The sequence below is a fragment of the Larimichthys crocea genome, chromosome III (genome assembly GCF_000972845.2).
Source record: "Larimichthys crocea isolate SSNF chromosome III, L_crocea_2.0, whole genome shotgun sequence".
Taxonomy (NCBI): Eukaryota; Metazoa; Chordata; class Actinopteri; family Sciaenidae; genus Larimichthys; species Larimichthys crocea.
In genome coordinates, this window is record NC_040013.1 from 40123994 (window position 1) to 40147684 (window position 23691).

A 23691-nucleotide genomic window follows, 5' to 3' on the forward strand; every position below is an offset into this window, starting at 1 on the left:
TTTGCTTTGAGCAGCCAACTGAGCAGCTCTTGTTTTCCAAATTTCATCAAGTGCATATGTCACTTCCTGTGAATCCCTTGTGCATGTACATGTCATTTGAATCCAGTGTGGGAATTGTTTATGTGGTATATGTCAACCACTGACTGAATGTAAACGATGAGGTGGCGAGGTTATCTAATGAGTGGAACTGCAACCGTTTAACGGACAAAAATTGGGTATATGATAAAAAACTAAAAATGTAACTACAAGTGTCAATGTTTCGATGCTAAACATTTGTCTATGGCAGCAGTGGTTTACATTGTGTCTTTGTGACCCTGCTGTCAAACACGTCCAACATCCCACCAACTCACCTTTAGTCCTCAGCTAAAGGAGCATTTCAGTTTGTTTTTTTTATTTATTCATTTTCCCATTGAGTAACAAAAAGTATTAACAATCACTTCAACCACAAATCACTTTTGCTTTGAATTTTGGCTGCAAAAAAGACAATTTTTGTAGCTCCAGAGAGATCAAAATCATCAGTGTTTGGCATAGAAACATAAAAGTGCACTTTAGAAAGGTTGGAAGAATGTGCTCCAGTGCTATACATTACAAAAAGTATCAGTTTATAATAATTAATAACAATCATTTTTGTTGTTCACATGGTGTATTAACGCCCTGCTCAAATCCTGCATGTTCCCCCGGGCTTCATCGCGACAATAAGGGAGTCTAATTCACACATGAAACCCACACCGCTGCTCCAGGCTCGGATTGATCCACGCAGCACACCTCCCCCACCTCGCATGCCTCCGATCAATCCCTCCATGACTCAGTCATTAGTGCGGCTGTGCACAGATTGATTAACACCCAGCGCAAGCCAAACCGCCCCGCTGAACGACTGCAGAGAAAAGACCTCAGTACGTTTGTTTATGAGACAGACAAATCAGCATGTTTGCTATTTTATACATTTGATTTATGGAAATAAATGAATAAACTCATAACTTATTAAATTAGATTAACCATACTGTATGTTGAAGATTGACGTTACCTAATTCATTTCACGTTTTTTCAGATTTTATGATGAAAGAATTACGTTCTGTGTAATATTTGCTGTGTGTAGGTGTATGCTGCATAACTGTGTTCTTGTAGAGCTGAATCAATACAAAGATGTCTCTTGTTCTGTGACTGTGATCTCCTCTGATCTCAGTTATTTCAGATTAAGCCCTCAGAGGGTCCTCAATGCTTTTAGTGATAGTTCTACAATGAATATGGCACTTTACAAGAAAAATCCACTTTCAGACCTCAAATGTATTCATACCATGTGGCTGTGAAAATCTGGAAAAGCATGTTTTTCCTTGGCCCTGTCAGACAAAAATCCCTGCCTGCTTTTGAAGACTCTGACCAACAGCTTCTTTCTCTGTCGCCTAAAGTCAAACAAGCGTCTTTATTCAGAAGATTCCTCGTCAGGTACGAACATGAAAACAAATATCTGATGAAGGAATCACAACATGAGCTTATTCTTTGTCCTCAGTGCTTGAATAAATCACTCACAGGAGGGTTTAAATGTAGCTTCGGGCTTTGAACTGAGCTTTTATTTGTACATATATGTCCTGAACAGAGGACACACGCAGCACACTGTTTTTAACTCAAGTTCACAACTTCAGTGGACTGCTGATTATATGTTGAAGATGTTGGACTGCAGCCAAGAAGTGACTAATGATGTCAGACACTATACTAATGCCAAAGGCATGTTTTCATTTTGGCTCATTGTCATACACATACAATATATAAAAATCCTACAAACCAGCAATATAAACAGCAGCCAGCTAATATTACTTACTGGTCTTTCAGCCTTATATTTCATGAAGCTCTCACCAGTGTTTAAAAGTTAGTCTCAGATTTACTCTTGTCCGGCAACGTCTTGCTTTTCTGTTCTTGGCCTCCTCAGTCGTCCTCTTAAGTCCCTTTCCTCTACCGTCACTCCCAGTCTGCAACCCCCGGGCCTGAAAACCTCCTCTTCCCAGTGGTCCAAAACCACTGTGGTACAAACGCTAACACTCCGTTGGTGTTCTGAGCTCACAGTCAGAGCAGCCCCGCTAACAAACTGAGCTAACATAAGCTAACAGCAGCTATAGTTGGCAGCAGTTTATTTTTTTTCATGGTAGAAAAGTTGAAGAAATGTAGCTTACCTTATTTCCTAATGCTGATGAAGAAAACCAAGTGTTTGTTTCAACATATGCAAATTTAAGTTATTATAAATAACCACATTAAATGCATTAATCAAAACAAAATGCACAATAACATTTAAGGGTTTCCATTAATTAATCTTTAGATTATTTTCTCAACTGATCATTTTTGTTTTTTAAATATATTTTTAAAAAAATACAAAAAGGTGACACACATGAATATGTTTAGTTTATTACACAGAGAAGCTGCTCGTATTTGAGGAGCTGGAAGCATCAAATGTCTGTCTGGCTTTTCTGCTTGACAAATGGCCTTAAATGATTTCTTAATGAATACAATTGTTGCCACTGATTGTCTAGTTGACTGACTAATTAATTGTTTCTGATCTAAATTTGTTCCCGATGTCCCGTGTAACCTGATTTGTCGCGGTGACCTGGTTTCTCCCATGCATGTAAATGCACCGAGCGATGCAGTGTGCACACGACCTGCTGATTAATAGCATCAAATTCGAGCATTGTTTAAAAAGATTCTCATATTGAGAGAACTCCTAAAACAACAGAAACCGCACAAAGATTTAAAGGATAATTCTGGTGTTGCTATATCATTTTTTTTATTTTTTAGCAAAGGCTAATCAAACTGTAGCAAACAGTGCATTTGTTGTTATTTTTAGCTGCGGATTAACACACATTTGGTGCTCTTGTTTTACAGCTACAGGGCGGTTTATGTGGGATTTACTCAAAATAAACTGCAGATAATAAAGGAACAACAATGGATACATCATGTGCTGGTTACAGGAACAATAACTGTTATTAGGAAAAGAGAAGTTCATCTGAAATTCAAAGACCAAACATTAATTCTCATAAAGGCCTGGTCACTGTTCTCATATTAACCACAGGTCAACCGTGTCTTGTGATTGGTGGAGTTTCTGCTTGATTACATGTCCTCCCACCGTGTCTCCCCCTACTGTGATTTTAGAGCTTCTCCATCTGGCACGAACGCCATTAAATAACCTCAGGTCACTGTGAATATATTGGCCCTACTGCCATAATATGACAGCTGTTACCTGCAGAGCTCATTTTATTTTATCTGCAAACAATATCACAAGTGGGGCGCCCTGGTAGCTCACCTGGTAGAGCATACACCCCATGAGTCTTGCCCCTGTTTAGTTGTCTCTAATAAATTAAGGTTCAAAAGCTCCCAAAATAATCTTAGAATATCTGCAAGTGGTATGTTTAAGTAAACAAGTGCACGACAACCCAACCTCTTTGTTCATGCCTTGTGAAGTATCGCCTTCATTTCAGTCTCGAGTTGAACTCCGTCATTCACATTTGTGACTTGTTGAAGTTTTTGATGGAGACACAACGAAAGTTAGTTAATTGTCAGAAATCGTCATTAATCGTTTCAGTCATAGTTTGGGCAAAAATACTATTAAAATGAAAATATTATTTATTGTCTGGGAGTTGTTTTGCTGGTCAGACAAAAGAAAATATTTCAATGCGTCGCCTTCTGACATTTTATCGACAAAATTATTAATTAGTAAAAAAAATAAATAATAATAATTAGTTGCAACCCTGGATCAAATTGTATCAAATTAACAAATAGCTTATCAATCAGTTGTTTGTTTCTGATATTGTCATAAATGAAATGCCATTTAACTTGGTCCTGTTTTGTCCAGAAACAGCATTTTAATTTAGTTACACACTTTTTTAAATTAATCTTCTTCACCTCTTTGGTTGAAATCACTTTATTCACAGTATTTTCTTTGACACATTCATCATCAAAATTTGATTTTGTTTATCAGATTATGTGTGATGCCAGATGAATATTTTAAATAAACTTGAGCGTTCCTCTGGTTCATGCAGAGTACAGTTTCAGCAGGAGAACCCAGATTATTAGGCCATGTATTCAGTGTTTATTTTGGGCTTTCCGAGCATTTGAACTGGCGGGAAGAGCCGTATACAGTGTTTCCTTACTGTATAAATATTTATGAGTTTCAACTGACTAATTTAGACTTCTAGGGCTTAGTGTTAGTTTCACTTCTTATCAGACGTTGCATGAACTTAAACGGTAATACGGTGACATTTTCCTTTCATCCCACCAACACTGATCTTACAGCGATAAATCATACTTGAAATCCTGTACGTTGGAAACCTGTTTTATGTGTATACATGACCATAAAATCAGGTTCCACCAGCTGAAATGTAGCCGTGTTTCTCTAATCCTTCTACCCAATTATGAAAAACCTCATTCATATGACATGTAAGAAATCAGGTTACTGCAGTATCAGTATCCCAGTTACTTAAAAGCATGCAAATACGCATGAATCACTCTGTTTTGGCTACAGACGTCCCACTCTTTGCCTGTGTGAACACGCAGAATGTCATTAAGTGACCAAAATGTGAATAAGCCCTTCCTTTTAAATCTCATGCCTGTAAAAGTAAACTAAATCAGAATTGGCTTTTCAACAGTCGCTGTGGTTTATGCAGCGATTACTCCGCAAATTTAACTTCTGTCCTTGGCCAGACGAGGCTCACACTCAGCTTCTCACATCCTGGGAACACATACAGAGACAGATCACACGCCTTTCAAGCTTTGCCAAATGTAACAGTCACAGCACATTGAGGGTTAGCTGTTAGCTGTGTAAAATGCACTTACTGTAAAATATTGCAGCTGACAAACCGTGCCAAAGTTCATGGGTAAACATCCCGGAGCTGATTAAATCCTCTTTATACTTAGAGCAGTTTGTTTGAACGATTCCCCCCGCGGTCGGACCTCCCTTTGTGTGTTGTCCTGTCTGCTGATGTCGGTTTATTTTGTCTGCCCTGCTTCACAGGAGCTGCTGGAGAAGTTCATGGAGGGAAACGTAAGCCTGGATCAGTTTTTGGGCTCCTTCCAAAGCTCAAGGAAGATGTATCATATCCGCCGGGCTCAAGTGGAGAAGATGCAGGAGGTCGCCCAGGAAAAGCGGCAACCGGGCAAAACCAAGCGAGCGGAGGAGAGCAAAGTCCCGGAGGTAAAGAAAGACTCGGAGCAGCCTCAGGAGCCTCAGCGGCCCAACGGCTTCGTAGCGCAGGGACCTCTTAGAGTGTTCCAGGTACGCTACGGCCTAACGCCAGCCATCCTCCTCCCTCATTACCCTGTTTCTCCACCTGCCTCGGCTCCATGCTATCCAAGTAGTACCCCCACACCTGAACCCCAACCGGGACAGACCCACATCCTCAGCCCCAGTACCCCGCTCCCAGGACACGCCCAGCCGGTCGGCCTCAGGGTCATCGGACAGTTGCCGGGTGGCTGGCCGGCTAACGGGCGGCCGGTGAGAGTGCAGCAGCTTTACAGGCCAAACCCTCAACAGCCTGAACCGCCGTACCGATAAGTTCAAGCAGAAAGCGGGGGGGGGGGGGGGGGAGGATGAGGATGAGGATGAGGATGAAGAGCCGGTTTGAGAGGTCTTCTAAGACGTCGAACCAAACCGTCACAATAATGTAAGCAAAGACTGATCCAGAGACAGGCAGCCCTGCAGACGTCCGTTTCTGTTCTCCATCCATGACTCACAAACGTAACCAGAGCAGAGATAGTGAGGCGGCATGTGACAGAGACAGGGAGGACTGGGGATGGGCTCCGATAGCCAGATCAGAATGAATCTCTTATCAAACCTTTTATCTCACCTCTTTTCAAAACAAAGTCGAATCCGCCATCACTGCGGTGAGCACATTTACATTGACAAGATGTTCAGGTTAATCACAGTCAGCCGCCGCCTGCTCTGACTGCGTGAACGCTGAAAAATAACTAACGTTTCTTTGGACTTCCACAGTCTAGATGTGAAAGTGCTTTGTGGAGTATGAGCATTAATTACTAAACTTGGAATTTAAATCATCAAACTCTGATTTAATAAAAATCAGAAGCATACTGCAAAGGACCAGGATACGTAGCTTCGAGCAAGCAAGAGGGCAGCCAGATAGTAGCTCACTAGCTGCTCTGTGTAGGCAGATGAATGAAGCTTCTTTTTAAAAACCCAGTTTTTATAAAAAGTGCTTTTGTTTAGCTTTTTTTAACTGGGTGGATTATGACAGGAGAATATAGCACAATAATAAAAGAAAAAAACGTTAAAGGCATCACAGATCAAACTGCATTTTTGCAGTTCATGGTCGCTCTGCCGTTGCGTGTGCCACTCAGAAACATGAGGATTTAATAAAAGTAAAAGTAAAATGGATTTCATGGAGTAAAAGCTTGTGGCTTTTCTTGTGTACTTTCCTGTCTCTCCCCCAAAGTCTCGACTTTGTTACTCGACCAGTTAATGTTTGTTGTGCTGTGATATGCAGCAGAGAGGCTGGAATTAAACCCACTCTCACTCTGCTAGGTGACATATCAGGACACCCTATGATGACCTTATTGTCAACCTGTCAATAGGATCTCCTTGGACATATCTCTTTATGAATGAAATCCAACAAGTGACATGGCACCGCAGTGATGGCAGCTTGTCTACTTCCGCCTACAACTTGGATTTGTGCATAGGTAGCAGCTTTTAATTCATCAGATTAGATCAGCTGTAGCTAATTGAAGTTCAGTCTGTAACGGCTTTATCACGGTGCTCAGATCCAGCCGCCTTTAAACAAAAAAAAAAACTGCAGTGTTTCTGCCTTCTCAGACAAACAAGTTATGATTACACATCTTTCACTTATTTTATATTTGATAAAGGATTCGATAAATTGCTATCGTACCCCATCCCTGTGGAGAAGTTTTTATTGTAATTATTAATTTTATTTGAATTTTTTCTATAGGTTGGAGGGATGTGAAGCACAGGGTTGTGAAGCACATCTTTAATGCCAATATTAGAAAGAAGAAGAAAAGAAAAGAAAGAAAGAGGCTCTCATTGTTCAGTCATAAGACAAAGAGAGGCTTTGTGAGATGCCAAGTCATCGAAGTGAATGATGGCATCAATAAAACGTTGTTTAATATAAACTCTCTTTGTTTTTTTCATCTTGTCAAATAAGGCAGTGACATTCATACAGATCATGAATGCTGATAATATTAGATCATCATAGAGCAAAGTTTTAAACAAAAACAGAGCGGGTGGTATTTATATTTGCAGTGTCGAGTGTGTTAGCATCACAGATGATTACCCAAAGCTGTCTTGCCTTCTCATGCGATTTTTTATTTTTTTTAATTTTTTTTTTTTATGAACAGTGTTGGAGCTCGCAAGATTTATTTATTCATGTAAATCCTATTTTAAATGGCTGACTTCAAAGCTTCTTGTTTACCGTGGTAAATGAGAAGCTTCTTCTCCTTTTCAAGGCAGCCAGTGTTTTTATTTCTCCCCGCCACCCGAACTGAGATGCAGAGTGAGGGGAATTTAATCTCTATGAGAATGCCGGCGCTCTGCAAGCCCACAGTCAATTATGAAGACGTTCAGGAGGTTTCCCCTCTCATTTCGCTCTCCTTTTTTCTCATTATCCATCCTTCAGCATTTAAAGACAGAAAAGCTTTGGAATGTGGTTTTTGATGGTTCTGCTCTATACATTTTGCTCATTAATAACTCATATAAGTGCATGCTTACTACAGCTTGACAAAGTACATGAAAATGCCTTTTTGTAGGCCAGTGCCCAGTGGCATAAAGCGTCTTTGAAATCTTTATGATTTGAATTGTAAAGAAAGAGGTGTTCTAATTTAACTTCCTAGAAATATTTTTAAATGAGCAAGATTACTAAATGCATTTCAAGGTTTTATTTAAGAGTAGCTTTGTTTTGGGTTTTTTGTTTTTTGCCATCATTTCTAGCAAACAGCTCTCCGCACAAACAAGCTGCTAAGATCTGTGAATGCAGCTGCATCAGTAAAAAAAAAGAAAAGAAGTGGAAATGCCAAGAGATGCAACATTTCTGGGTGAAAATAATATTACCTGATACTGTGTTTTTGGCTCTACCTCTCTGCCCAGGTCTTTGTGTCTCTGATCTGATACAAGGTAAAACATTTTTTTAGCCTCAACTGCAGATATTCCCCCAAAAATATGTGGATGCTTCACTGATACCGAAATGCACCTTTTGTCTGGCAGTGTAATGAACTAGTGAGCTATATACATGTTTTAATTTTATCATATTAGTTTTGTTTTTTAATTCTTAGTATTTGTTTTTTTGTTTTTTTTTGGAATCTATGTATCTATTCTGCTTTTTGTGTTTTTATTTATTACTGGGGGAAAACTGAAAATATATTTCATAACAAAAAAGCAGCCAGGCCATCAGACGAGTTATAAACGAACCCCTAGGTTAGTCAGACGTAAAATGAATTGGTAAAATTATGTCCTAAACAGTGTTTCTGATTATCTGACTGCATTTGTTTCTTGCCCTGTTGAACTTCTTTTTATCAGCGTTGCCACATTCACAGATCTTACTTTGATGAGTACAATGTTATTTTGATGTTGTTAAATTAATGATGGCCTGTGGTCTGTTTTCTGGCACACAAAAATGGTCAAATCAGTGAATGAAATTTAAATGTACCAAGGCCATTTTTCTCTCCAGACTGACTTTGAAATGCCTTTTTCTACTTAGTCCACTATAGGCTGTTTTTTTATTTTTATTTTCTTTAACTTCACCTTTTTTTTGTTTTTTTTTATTTTATTACATTTTTTTTGTACCATTGTTTTTATTTAATTTCATGCCATCGCCCACAGGGTTTTTACTTACAATGTCTTACTAAATCAAAGGATACCTCACCTTTTTATTATGCACACTATGAACACAACAACTGAGAAAAGTTTGATTTGTAGTCAAGACTTGAGAAATCACTCGATATTCAGACGTTTAGCATAGCTTAAGTTAACTTAGCCTAGGATAAAGACTGAAAACTGAGGGAAAGAGGTCATTAGGAAATCCAACACAAATATTGTGGTAAAACCCTCCCACCCTATATGACACGAGGTTGTGCTGGACTATTTCCTGGCCAGGTGGAGTAACTTCTTGGAGTCTCTGACTGACTGGTTGGTTAGACCCAGGTATATAGCCTAGGGGAGGGATTGTTAATCAGGCCATTATTTCCACTTGGTGTACTAATGCACCATCTTGTTGTGACGACTGACATCTGAGTCGTTAAAGTCACTGGAGTCCAACTGAAGTGACTCCAACGACTGTCATCAACACCAGAAGACGGGTAACCTTAACAGCTGCCATCCTCACCGGAGGTCAGGTGACCTTAACGACTAGGACCTTTGTTGCGACTACAAGGAGCACTAACAAACCAAGTGGAAACAATGGCCTGGTTAACAATCCCAACACCTGTATCTCCCCACTAGTCAGTCAGAACTGAAGAAGCCTCTTGGATGAAGGTGAAACGTCTTCACGGATCTACAACCAAGTCCAGTTGACCCATCTTGAAGAGAGGTGGCTACCTCCTAATGACAATACGTCTCCAGGAAGTTACATTGACTTGTAGTTCGTACAGATTAAACAACAAGTGGAGGTATATGAGATATAACATGTTACTTGGTGAGTTGGTCATAGGGGGATTCTGACACCTTCAGGCTAACTATCCCCCCGGTTCCAGTCTTAATGCTAAGCTAAGCTAATTTTCTGTTGGCTCCAGCTTCAAGTTTAGAGTACACACATTAGAGTAGTGTCAATCTTATCTTGTGACAAGAAAACAAATGTCCCAGAATATCAAGCTATTCTTTTAAGTAGAACTCAAGAAATATCTTCACATTTTTTGATGTAACTAGGCACTGGCTCCAACCAAACATGCAGTTCTGTTTCCACTCAGGGTCTTAGAGAAAGAAAAATGCAGTGCCGCTTGATAACCTGTAGCACAGATGGACCCAGGGTGACGGTGAATCCGGACCCATGGATCTCATGTGGCCCCCCCACCCCGTTTTCTTTACAGGTGCATGGCAGAGAGACTCAAACCATAACCACAGTGACACCAAATCACCCCTGACATTCCTCTGTTGCAGTGAGATTTGACTGAATGAAGGTTGTAATAGTTTATTGCTTGAGTTTTTTTGTTTTTGTTTGTTTTTGTAACGGTGTTGTCTGTTGTGGCTAAAAACAACCGAGAATCCACCCTCAATAAAATCACTGGAATTTTATTCAGGCCAGATGATTTATGTAAGATTGGAAGCTTACGTGTTTGAAATATTCTCAAAATGTAAAGTGCTTGTTTCTGCAATTGTGGTTTTGTTTGTCTGGTCTGTTATATTGTGTGTCTCTTTTCTATCAAGGATTTCGCCCAGCAGCCTTCATTTACGAGCTGTAATGAAATACTTTACTTTAGAGTTTAAATTTAAATAAAGTGCGACCACTCGCTAAGGCAAACACCCCCAAACATTGATTACACATGATTTACATCAGAGCATCACAGACGAAGGGAACTGTGGCTGCAGGCGGTCGTACCAGATGATTATGAGCGATGTCAAAGCCGATCAGTGCTACATTGAGTGAAGATGAGCTAATAATATCCAAGTCTTCCCATCCCTCCACCTCTGCACGGAGCTTGTGTGTTTAGCAGCCGAAGTACAGTGTGTAGACACGTGCATGTCAAAACCTCTCAGAATAAAAACAGGAAGGAAATGTCAACTAGTAGGAAATTATATGATCTCTGACCTGTGTAAAGATGAGACAAAGAGGAAGAGAAATAACCATGCCAGCCATTAAATAACAAGCTTCAACACGCCCTGGACTTTGAATGCATAGCTGACATTTTGGTAATAAGAGGCTAGTACACTTTGTTTAACTGTGTTTTCAGATTTAAATTATGGTTAATTAAATTACAGGAGCCTCATTGATAAGCTGTTAGAATAAAATGGTTCAATTCTTCATACTTAACAATTTGCATGAGAAAGAGCTCCCACAATAAGTCACAGTTTGTGATTCAAACGCTTGTTGTGCATCCAGTAACATCATTAATTTATGCTAAAGCACGACATGGCAAAAGCAAATCCACAAATACTCCAGAGTAAACTCGTCTCTTCTGCATGTATCAGTCCAGGAACATAAACTTGCATGAAGAAAACATCAATGCTGTGATCTTCAAATACATTTCGTCACGTGTTTGTTCTAGCGTCGTAAACTCTCAAGAGTCTGCTCTGTGCTGTGTAACACATGGTCATAATGTGCTGTGACGGATACTTTCCGTGCCAAAATAAGTGTGCTAAATGATCTAAAGACACAGCTTTTATATTTTCCAGCCTCTTTTAAAACCAAAAGGCCACAGCAAGTGAAGCTTAGGAGTCACAACGCCTTGTTGAAGATTGTTTTTCAGTCCACACATCAAGCATAGAGGCTGCACTTAGCAGCTTATCAACATTATATCACACAGCAAACTCTGCTCTGTCAACATCCAAACAAAGTTCAAGTACATACAGTTATGTAGAGGAAGTAAAAGCTTAGAAAACAGCTTCACAATAAGTTAAGTAGGTTAGAAATACACAGGAGAAATCAGAGCTGAACAGAGGAAAAGCAGCAAAAACATCCAAAAATATAAATAAAACAACAAACAGCTAAAATGAAACAACTGCAAAGTGTTAAAGAAAGTGGTTCCCAATGTTTGGGTTACAAAGTACAGTATGTTTTCACTTAGATTTGTCTTGGCTTTTGGTGCATAACAATAAAAATCAGTAAGAGAAAAGAGAATCAAATAGAAAATCATACAATAAAAAATAGAAAATGTTAAAATTAAAGAGGCTGTAGAGTGTTTGAAAAAAAGATGATTGAATGTGTAAAAGGGGGAAAAAAAGAAACCTGCTTTGCAAAGTTGTGTTTTTTGGACTTTAGACGGTAGATGGATGAGAGCAGGGCAGTAAAATTAGACAAGGTCGACAGTAAATACTGTCAGAAGTAACAGAAATGTCATCCGAGGTTAAAATATTTTTACTTTTTGCCATCCTCCACAACGTAATTTACAACCGCATGTGTTGTAGTGCCCTCACACCATGTGGAAACCTCCATGGCCGTGACAGAAGTGCCAAAAACTGCAGCTCCTTAAACACCCACTTGAGGCTGGCCACAGAACGAGTCAATCTCCATAAGTCCCCATGTTAAAATGTCCAACTTAACAGCAGAAATAAACATGTTTACAGCCTGGTACAAAAAGTATATAGCTAATTTCACCGTTCATGACAACTGCACTGAGGGTGAATTTTTATATCTCACCTGTTTAAATGATATTAAGGCTTAAAGTTACGCATAATTAACATCATTGTCACATTGATTGACAGGTGGGTGCCGTTACGGGTATCTTGTTTGAGCAACCAGGCATCATTCAGCCCGCCTCAGGTCTGCCAATGATCCACATTTTTGCTGATTTTTAGATAAACCAGGAGGCGGCAGAGGCAGGACTGCCAAGATGGTGGTGGCCAGAGCCACAGATTTTGAATTTTACGCGTCCGTTCTCTGTACTGTCAGTGTTGGACTGTGGGCAGAAACATGACTGCAATTCATTCTAATCATGCTCCCACATCTGCTGGATTTATAAATAAGCAACTGCTTGCTAACATGTTTGCCATATCAACTTATCAAGGGGATAATATGTCAGTTCACAGCTTCTGAATGCAGCTTTGAATTAAATTACTGGATAGTTTTACTTTGTCAATACACTAAAATGTATTAAAATAAAACAATAAGGGGAAATCTAATTCTTGGTGATGATGCTAATACACAACACTTCATTTCTATAAAAGTGCAGTACAGACGGATGATTACAAATTAATGAAGTCCTTTTTAGTCGAAGCAAACCATAAATGTAAAGTGATATCACATTAGTTGAGATTAACTGAGGCCATAAGTCTTTAATAGTGCAAAGAATAAAAGCACTTATCTTAAGAGCAGCAGGTGTGTGACTGGAAGGTCACTGGTTTTATCACTTCTCCAGCTGGGGGAGAAAATCACAACCATTCACAAGTGTTGTGACCCTCAGTATGGAAACCACATCTGTCTTCTTAAGTGGAGCGAAAACCAATAAAAATGTCTTATACCGAACAATTTGTGAGGGGTAAATTATGACTGATTGATAATTTAAGAACATAAGTAAATTACATACAGCCTTCGGCCATTCCTACGGGACATTTTGAAACCAGTCTAAGCAGCGGAGCAAACCTCATGCTAAAATATTTATGTCAAGTACATTAGGCCATAGTCCACTTCTCTCCATGTGGTTGAGAAGCTACTAAACCGTAAATGTAATGAATATTTATGCTGGCAGCTGACCAGCTGGTCGACTGAGATGATGTCTGAACATCTGATTTACTGATGTTGTGCATTCTTGCATGTTTATGTACGCTGAATCTGCTCAGTGGAGACATAATAGCAAGAACAATAACATCAAAGGGTTGGGCAACACACTCTGTCATAAGAAAGCGTTCACAGAAATCAAAATGTCACAATCCCTTCACCACAGTCATTATTTGTGGGGTTTAGCACTGTAACCCAAAAGAACCACCACAGCAGACAGAACTGCTTCACTCACTTTGATTTCCCTTCAACCATTAGGCTTTGGTTTACTGGTAAATTTCTACTATTTAAACAATAAGCAGACACAATAAATAAAGCTCATGTCTAACTATTCAGTGAATTGTCATGAAATCTGGTCAATATTCATGGTCCCCAGAGGATCAATCCAGAACTATCATCAGCCTCAATGTTTAATGCGTTGACATTGTGACTCTGAGCGTGTTAGTTTGTTGATGTTAGCATTTAGCTCAAAGTATTGGACTTATATTTTAGCATAGGCCAAGAGTTTGGAGGAGGGCAATATGTCAGTCACAACAAATGGCCAAATCAACTAAGAAATGTCTGGCTCTGGTGCTACAAGGATTACATTCACATGAGCATACCATACATTACAATACATAACATACATTATATTAATATACTACACTTTAGAGTTACGTCACTGGACATAACATTCACATTAGTGTACAATACATTATCATACAGGACATTAACATATTAACGTTAACATACCGTACATTACGTTTACTAATAGGTCATCTCAAAGGTTTTAAACTAAAAGTAGTACAGTGGTCCCTCGTTTATCGCAGTTGATACGTTCTAAAAATAACCCGCAATAAACGAAATCCGCGAAGTAAGTTTTACAATTATTATACATGTTTTAAGGCTGTAAAACCCCTAACCACCTTTTTACACGCAATTTGTACAGTACTCCCTTAGCCAATCAGGACGCAGAACACAATGCGCGTTCATAGTGTACAGTACGTTGTAAAAAAAAAAAAGCATGCAGAATTACACTAAAAAAACCCGCGATATAGCGAGGGACGACTGTAGCTGTAATGTCACATAGTGTGGAGTTTTATGTACATGAGCAGAATATTAAAAAAGAGTGTTTCGAACAGGCAGATGCCAAATTGAGAGCAGAAGGTGGAGTGTGTGAGAGTGTGTGTCTAAAAATGAAAGCACCACAGTAATTACACACTAGAAATAGGTTCTAATTGAAAGGTAGCTCCATTAGCTACACTAATTAATTAATCATTTATTAGTTAATTAAAAGGAAGCACAGTTGCTCAGCGGTTAGCACTGTTACCTCACAGCAAGCCGGCTCTTCTCTGAGTGGCATTGACTCATTCCTGCTGTGTTAACATGATGTTTCCATCCCATCGGTTCAAAAATATCATGTTGATTTGATTTGATTTGATCTAGCATGTAATAAGTCAGAAGATGTGATTTCTTACTTAGTGCTTATTAAACTAAAGATTACGTTTGGGCGTACCAAAGAAGTAACATTAATAGTTTGAAGCATCATGAATATACACACTAAATAATACAAATATTAACTAGGGCTGTTGATTATCAATCCATATCTAAAATCATGTGAAAAATGCCAGTCAGTTTGAGTGTCTGATCAACAATCTAAAACCCAAAGATATTAAATTTAAAAATTGATAAATCAATCAATCAATCAAAAGTTTTCACGTTTGAGGCGCTGCAAACAGACAGTGTTTGAGGTTTTCATAAATAGTAACTGCAAGAGTCTCAGCTGTACTTTGCAAATGAACAAATGTTTAAATTCATGATACTGAACATCAGCATGTTAACAGTTGTTTTGAGCGTTTTGCTTTGAGTGATAATTATTAATCAACTATCTGAATTCCTGGTGATTCAACTAAACGATTTATCATTTCAACATTGAAAACAACATTTCATAACTAGAAATTCAGTCTTCTTACTTTCGGTAGGCTAATGCTAGTAACCGTTTGTCAGTCAACATGAGTGTGCCGGTGTTAGCGTGACATAACATATCAGTTGCTGTCCCATTAGGCAATGCCCCGAAAGTATTGTATAGTAGTGTGTTCTGGACAGTGCGATATTCGCTGTCTGTCTATGAGGTCTCTGTTGCGTTTAATATGATTGATTGAAAACTAAATGAAGGCTGCTGGGAAATTTCTTATGCATGCTCAGCTTTACATATGCAATGTACTAATATGATCATGTTGACATATTATTGGAGAAGACTTTCAGTGGGATAACATCTCTTTGTGCTACAATGTGTGTGTGTCCTGCCAAAATTCAAACATTCAAGTGACCTTAAGCAACATGTTTACATGTAAATTGATTTCCATTTGCTTCCCATTGTCCATCCAGGAGTTGTCAATAAAACGCATTTTCCACCCTGATTTGAATGTTCTTACTTATTTGAGTGAGTTTGATCTATTATTTAAATATGATAATTGTTATTCTTCTCGAATGGAATTTCTTTGCTAGACGTTTACTACGTAGATTCATAAAATACATTTAAATATTTAATTAGTACATAATAATGAAGTCCAAGTTAAGTATTTCTTAAAACTAGATAGAAGAAGAAGATAAAACTTTGATCCCCAGGTGGAAATTCACAAGCTAACAATTAGCCCCACATTTAGGCTACCAGATTCAACAGTAAAGAGATTTTTAGAGATATTTTACTTTTTAATAATATTACTTTTGGTACTTTTTTGTCATTTGGTCAAAATTTCGAAAAGTCTCAAAAAGTACCAAGTCTTCAAGCCAAGTCAATTTTCTATCAGTTGTTATCAAGCTAACGTTAGCTAGCTACAGAGTTGTGAGAGATATTGTATCTGGCTAACGTTAACTAATATCAGCTCTCAGAGTCACTTTCAGTGTCATCCGAACAAGACGAGGAGAACAAAGTTTAATGTTGTAGGTCTGGCTGCCTGATGAGCAGGTCTTGCAAAGTAATGACTCTTGACAATGGCACAATGATGATAATCTGATTTGATCCATGGACCATCAAGTAGCATCGCGAGGAGCTTGACTGACAGGATTTACATCTGCAAACGACAACGCTGAATATTTTTAAATGTTTATTTAAACTGAAACCATGAAATGAACACAAACCTTTGAATCATCATGTCTCAAATCAAGTCTTTAACTTCCAAGACGTGACCTGAGTCGACTGAAGTCCAAGTCACAATGGCTGAAGCTCACATCTCTGCATTTAAATGCATGACTTTTACTTGTAACTGAGTTTTATGGAATTTTCTATCCTTAGGTTACACAAGGTCACGTGTGGAACTTGAGGTCCTCAGCAGTATTAGTTCTTTGGCTTTGGTTGGGAACAGTAGGTGCTAGTCTATCTCAAAACTGTGGTTGCCAGGGTCGAAGAGACCTATTGCTGCCTTCATAGTAGTGCATAATAGATAGCTTGCCATTGACGTTCCAATCTGCGTAAACAGACATCTGTGTCTCTAGACTAGAATATGCTGACAATAACACCTCCAGCATTCTTTTTGGCTAATTATGGGCGTACAGTATTTGTGGTGTTATCTTAGGGTTTAAAGTCTGTCTACCAGGATGAGTTGGGCAGAATGCGAGACCGACTCAGGGACTTCTGATGTACTTGAGAGTGTCTCTAATTCTCCTTGGCAAAGGGTCAATAAATATTACAGCATAAGACATCAGAGGCTCCTGAACACTTTCTTCCTTCCTGACCTCACCATTGACCTTTGACTTGAGCAATTTCTCCACAACACTGAGTACTTCTACACTCTGGTATCACTACTTTTACTGAAGTACAAGAAGGGAGTACTACCTTCACCTCTGTACATGTGTATCAGTATTAGTTTAAAATACAGCTTGTATTTTTATGTATATTTGAGCCCTCTCATCTCCATCTGGCTTTTTTCTCCCTCTTAGCTGCTTCAGACTCACTGTGCCGACAGTTTTCTTTTCATTGTTATGCAGATGAAGCCCAGTCAACTCTCATCTGTAAATCCAAATGGGATGAAAGCTATTTCAGAAGAATCTGTTGGAGCCAGTCTTACAAACAGCTCGACACGCTGCTGCCATAACGAGGTCCATCACTGCAACATGAAGCAGTGGGTGAGTGTATCAGGTGTGAGCTGCAGGGAGTCGTGAACGTGTGAACATCAAAAGTTTGTAGTTTTGTTGCTGAACCTTTTCAAACATCACTCAGCATATTAAAGAGAGTTTGCTGGCAGAACTGGGGCACTTTGAAAATAAATTATTGCAGCATTAATTGTTTATAATAATATTTTTATGCCAATTATAACAGCTCTCTGATGCTCTCTAGTGGTCAGGTCAGCGGTCACAGTTTTTATGGATATACTGCCTTTATGTTTTAGTGGAGGGAGAGACAGGGATTATAAATAAGGATATGACAAAAGAAGGGAAGTTTTGTTTACTTTTCATGAGCACTATACTGCAAAGTCATCACTGCCTTTTATGCTTTTACTCCCTTTAAAACAGAAAATAATAAGCAGCAGAGGAGAAGAAAGTACAATATTTACTTGCAAAATGTTGTGGTATAAAGTGTAAAGTACCCTAGAATGGAAAAACCAAAGTACAAAGATACATATATTTAAGAATTGTGTATCATTATGTAAAGTATTATTAGCAAAATGCACTTAAAGTATTAAAAGTAAAAGTGGTTGTTACACAGCTGAAAGGCTGTTGTCAGTGTTATTATACTGTATGTATGAAATATAAGAAACATTTGATTTGGTTCTTGAGCTCATTTTAACGACTTTATCAGAAGTATTACTACTTAAATTGTAAGAAAAAAATAGTTTAAACCACATCACTATTTCTCTAAACCCCAAGGTGAACCTTTAAAATGCCTTGTTTTGTCCCAAAGCTTCACATTTATGTTAGCATACTGCACATTTCATTAATGTTAGAATACTGTACCCTAAAACAAAAGTAAGTAAAGTACAAATACTTAAGAACTGTACAATATACAACAATGTAAAAATACTACATTATAAGTAAAAATCATCTACATTCAAAATCCTACTCAAGTATGAGCAAAATGTACATTATTTATTTATTTAAATAAGTGATTTTGTTTAAAAATAACAGCATTTTTGAAAAAAATCATCATAATCAAAAAGAAGAAAAGAAGAATGAGTTGTCCTGTGCGTCCTTTGATGTTAACTGTCTTACACAGTGTACTGTATGTCTTAACAGGATTTTCACACATAATACACCCAAATTCTCCAGATGTTCATCATGCGCATCAGTGCTTTGTCGTATTTGTTATGGTCCTGCGACTGGACACAAGCACAGTGAATGTGAAACATGCGGTGAAATAAAATAAGTGAATTATGTGTAAACACCAGCTAATCTTTGTAAAATTACAGCTTAATGTCTCAACAGAACTGATCTCAACAGCTCAGCTCATGACGCTAAACAAGAAGTCTGATTTGTAAACAAGCTGACGAATCCTTCATCGTAACAGTTACAATATATAGCTGCTAACAATGTATGCAGTGTGTTTGCATTTGAAATCTCTTAATGCTTGTTTAACCCGACCTCTGTGCCTCTCAGTTTATCTCTTGCTTAATAGTGAGAACAACACAGTCTCTGTTGGAGCCAGCTCTATCCAGAAATGTAAACAAACAAACAGCCAAACACTATAGCTACATCAGCACTTTTCTGCATTTGTAATAGTCAGATGTATAAGAAGTATTTAGATCTAGATTCACCAATGCCCCACCAGTAAAAGTACTAATGCCACACTTATCCACAGAGTAATAGACGTAAAAATCTGGTATGTAAGTATCAGCTAAATTTACCCAGCATATCAAAAGTAGAAGTACTCATTATGCAGAATGTTGGTCCCAGTTGGTGTTTTATTGTTATGTATGATGTGTGTTTGTTTTTTAAAGGTATTTTGAATCTTTATTGTATAGTAGCAGCTGAAGAGCGACCGGAAGGTGGGGATCAAAGAGAGGGAATGACATGCAGCAAATGGCCACAGGTTAGATTCGAGCCCTGGGCTGCTGGACTTTGCATGGGGCGCCTCTTATATGATGTTTTTGGATATATATTACTGTTGCAGTTGCCTCACAGCAAGAAGGTTCCTGGTTTGAACCTCAGCTGGGGCGTTTCTGTGTGGAGTTTGCATGTTTTCCGTGTGTCTGCGTGGGTTCTCTCTGGGTACTTCAGCTTCCTCCCACAGTCCAAAGACATGACCTTAATAGTTTAATTGGTGACTCTAAATTGCAGTGTGAATGGCTGTCTCTCTGTACCTTGTGATGAACTGCAGACTTGTCCAGGGTGCACACCTCCAGCCCTAAATCAGCTGGGGCAGTTACAGATAATGGATGGATGGTGCACTGATGTTACTTTACTGTTACCACCACCTAATTTTATCTGACGTAGGAAATCCAACCAAATCAGATTAAGAATAACTGTAGAAACAGCTAATTATCTTGCTGATTGTCTTGTTTGTTCAGCTAAGCATCAGTATTACAATGAGACATGAGGCTGAAATGTAGGGGAGTAGCAAAGAAGAATCCTCAAATTTGTATATATTTACAGCACTCGAGTAACTATATTCCACCACTGTTAATGATATAATCATAATTCTGATATTTAGTGTGGAGAAAACCTAGGAAGGAACAATATGTCAATGAATTGTGGAAAAAAAAAGGTTTATTCTAACTGAAGATGTTACTTTCCCTGAGATGAAGTGTCAGTGTTACACAGTATGATCTACAAACTGTAGACTGGTCAGGAGTAAAATCATCACATTCAGCAGCTATCTTCACAGTATCCTAATTATCAGGGCATACAAGATGTGTCAACATGACAAAAAAACAACATACAGTTAATGTTTTAGTAGGAATAATGATAAAACTCAAAAGTCTTGTCCTACTTATTATTTTCTTCCCCACACAGTTTTTCATTATAACAGGCTCAGGCCCTAATCTCCTCAAGAAGTACCCACTGTGCCATCCAGTATTTTACTCCTTTTATTTTCCATGCGTCAAAACTTAAATCCCTCTTTCTCCCTCGTTTACACATTACCTTAGACAAAGTCCCAAGTCCTAAAGGTGCTTTGATTGTAATGAGCCACTGAGCAAAAGCTTAATTCCAGCTAATGTCTGAATTTTTATGCACACAGTTTAACAGCATTTAATGTTTCTGCTGTTTGAGGCAAAAGAGTCGATGATTAATTCACTGGATGAAGCAATGCAATAAAATATTTCTCATTCACTCGTCTTCAGTCTGACTAAAAGTGAAACTTTGTGTAAAAGGAAGTGACAAAGACGTTTATGTCCCACATCCTGAGTTGCTTTACTTTTAGTCTGAAAACAAGTTTCTCACATTTTAGTCATGTCCACAGACTCATGAATGTCAATCACCTGGAACCCCAGGTTATCGATGCCAACCTTCTCCTGGTTATTGTGATTTTCCAAGCTGTGGCTGTTTTGGTTTTTCTGGTCGTAGTCTGTCTCGAAGCAGTGGACGCAGTGTGGCGTGGTGACCTGAACGCTTTTGGAAAAGTTTGAGAAATCCACGCGATACTTTCCCATCTTGGTGCGGGAGATGATGGGCAAGAAATTGTATCCCCACTGAATCTCCTGTGGGATGTAGGAGGTTCGGACCTGACAGGCGGAGCTGGTGGACTCAGCCGTCCCGTCCAAAAAGACCACCAGCTCAAAGTCCTGCTGGGAAAGAGAGTCAGCTGACAGCTCATAGAACGGACTCGATCTGTTGATCACGTGGTAGAGGGTCAGAGGGCAAACAAAAAACAAGTTATCCTTCCCGGCGTCAACCATAAAGTCAATGTCAATCTGGTCCAGGATGATGGTCTCTCCATCTGGTGTGGTTGTTGTCCGAAGAAGCTTGCCGTAGATCTGGCTGCCAATTAATAACGTCTTTCGAAGGTTGGCCACTCTGATCAGGAGACATAGACTTCCTTTCTTTAAGCAGATGACTGCCGTGTCGCTGAAGGTGACAGTCTTTGCTCTTTTTTTGGGTAAGGAGATCTTGGCCAAGATGACCCCACACATGAAACAATTGATAAAGACGCCAATTAGAGATTGGATGATAATTAGAGCCACAGTGCCGGCACAGTGTCCAGTCAGCGCTCTGCCACCATACCCGATGGTGGTCTGGGTCTCCAACGAGTAGAGGAATGCTGTTGTGAGGCCATTAACATTGTCTACACATTGGACATGTCCATCCGTGCGGTTTTGTCCCATCAGATCTCCGTTGCTCTTTGCGATCCAGTACCACAGCAGGCTGAAAATAAACCAGCTGCCCGTGAATGAAGCTACAAACAGGAGGAGAACAAAGCGCCAGCGGATCTCCACAAAGGTGGTCCAGAAGTCCACAAGGTATGCAAAGTGGTTACTGTATTCAATGTTGCCGAACTCAATGTTGCAGCGCCCGTCTTTGGTGACCAGGCGGGTTTTGCCACTTCTGTGTCCAGCTGGCTGGATGTGACCCTGGAGCAGCTTGAACATCCTGGAGCTGGAGAGAGCAAACACAAGATTAGTACAAAGCTGCATTTAGGTATTCCAGAGAAGGAACTTACAACATGTGACCCCCAATGTCCTTAAACAAAATGAACAGGGGCTAGCTTTAGACAGGTTATTTAAATATTAATATTTCCACTGCTTTGATGATTATGATTTGATTATTCACTTTAAGGACCAGGGAGCTAAGAAGGACCGTGCTGTGTCATGATTTGTGTTTCCACTAACTGTAAGGATATATATTTATCAAAACTATCTAAAAACTATTACAACACATACACACACATCAGTGAGCCACACTGTTGCACTGGGTGACATGTTCCATCATTTCCTGTGATTCATTTTACTTCTGTTTGAGTGATGTTATTTATGTTACTTATTTTAGCAAGTAACCTTTTTCAAAAGTGGAAATATTTATTTGTGACCTGTTATTAAACATTTTCATCACCAGAGCCACAGACATTTGTTGACAAAAATATTCGATATCACTAAACTTATCATTTAACCTGAACCCTAACCTGACTAGTTATCGGTGCTAAATACCTAAACTATCACGTAGACTTTTGCATATTTTGCAATACAGTGTGTTTGATTTGTTGCCAGGGAAATTAATGTTCACATAGTTCAAATTCAATTCATGACGAAAATGGTTGTAAAATGTAAGAGCATCGGACAGGAGAGTGCAACAATGCTTTATACATTTATTTGAGTTGTTGTACCCATTTGTTCTGTGCAGTATGGACCACGTGGACCACTTTGATCCTTACATAACAACAACTGATTAGACGCAAGATTGAGATTCAACAAGCTTGTTTGCTTTGAAAAAAAAATGGTGCAAAACTTTAAAGACATATTTTTTTGGGGAAAAGGTACCAATTACTAACGCATTAAACTGTCTGTCAACTGTCTAAGAGTTTGCGATCACGCAAAAGTTTTATTATTAACACATCATCGGTTCCTTATTATGTACATATTTTGTTATTACCATTTTTGTGTTGGACAAAACTACTTGTGCTATTGTTGTTTTTTCTTCTTAATGAGGCTTTAAAGAAGCACTTTTATATAAAAAACGTTTCTCCAAGTAGCAGTAAAAACACTACTGTATATATTAGACTTTGGATATCTTTGTTGTTTAGAGAGATTACAAGTACTTGAAAGATGTTCCCAAGCATCTACAACAAACTAAAGTTCTAAACTGTGAATCATTCATCCACCACCCTCATTTTTGCAGAAAGAAAGTTTTGTTACGACATACCTGCTAAGTGAGACCATGGGCCCGGAGTGCTCAGTGCTGGAACTTTAGACTCCTTTCTTTTAGCAAGTGGCCATGGAGGCGTTGGAAAGATTTTAATCCACAGTGAAATTTCCTAATCCCAGCCACATGCCACCATGTACACTGGCTTCATACAGACGGAGGAGCCAGTCAGAGAGCTCCCAGTGAGCGTCAGTTCCCTTTGACATGCAGGGCGCCTCCCTTCATCACTCGACTAGTCTAATACCACAACCAGTAGCTTTATCAGTTCTGGATTCATGATGGCTGACGTTCTTGGCAGTGTATATTCTGACCAGCGTGAGGAGGGGAATATTCTGAAAAAAACCCTCAGTGCTTTTGTGTGGCAGAAGGTGCATCTATTGAAGGGGCCAACGTGGCCGGTGCTGCACCCATGCTGTTTTTGTTTTCAGCCCTGAGAACATTTGGGATTTGCATCGGGCCTCACAAAGAAATCCCTCAATTGCATTTCCCCTGGTCCCCCTTCCCCCCTTCGAACCTGCAAGGCTGCCTCACATTTGCATCAAAATGAAGAGCTGCG

At 39.0% G+C, this 23691-nt stretch overlaps 2 protein-coding genes across 3 annotated transcripts in view; one reads left to right on the plus strand and one right to left on the minus strand.

The window, feature by feature from the left end:
• Positions 1-10715, plus strand: part of vps37d (VPS37D subunit of ESCRT-I) — a 33884-nt gene extending 23169 nt beyond the window's left edge. The window contains exons 4-5 of one of the 2 annotated variants that reach the window (XM_027278083.1): positions 4994-5173; positions 6939-10715. In XM_027278083.1, the coding sequence (XP_027133884.1) occupies positions 4994-5173; positions 6939-6953 (195 nt within the window). In that variant the 3' untranslated portion in view covers positions 6954-10715. Of the gene's footprint in view, positions 1-4993; positions 5556-6938 lie in introns of those variants that run through there. The other variant, XM_010731127.3, reaches the window with a different exon arrangement.
• An 8899-nt stretch (positions 10716-19614) lies between these two features.
• On the minus strand, positions 19615-23388 carry LOC104919200 (ATP-sensitive inward rectifier potassium channel 1). The gene is made up of 2 exons (XM_010731144.3): positions 23136-23388; positions 19615-21875 (listed from the first exon to the last, which is right to left on the minus strand). The coding sequence occupies exons 1-2, from the start codon at positions 23150-23152 to the stop codon at positions 20720-20722; spliced, it is 1173 nt and encodes a 390-aa protein (XP_010729446.2). The 5' UTR covers positions 23153-23388; the 3' UTR covers positions 19615-20719.
• Positions 23389-23691: the final 303 nt, after the last annotated feature.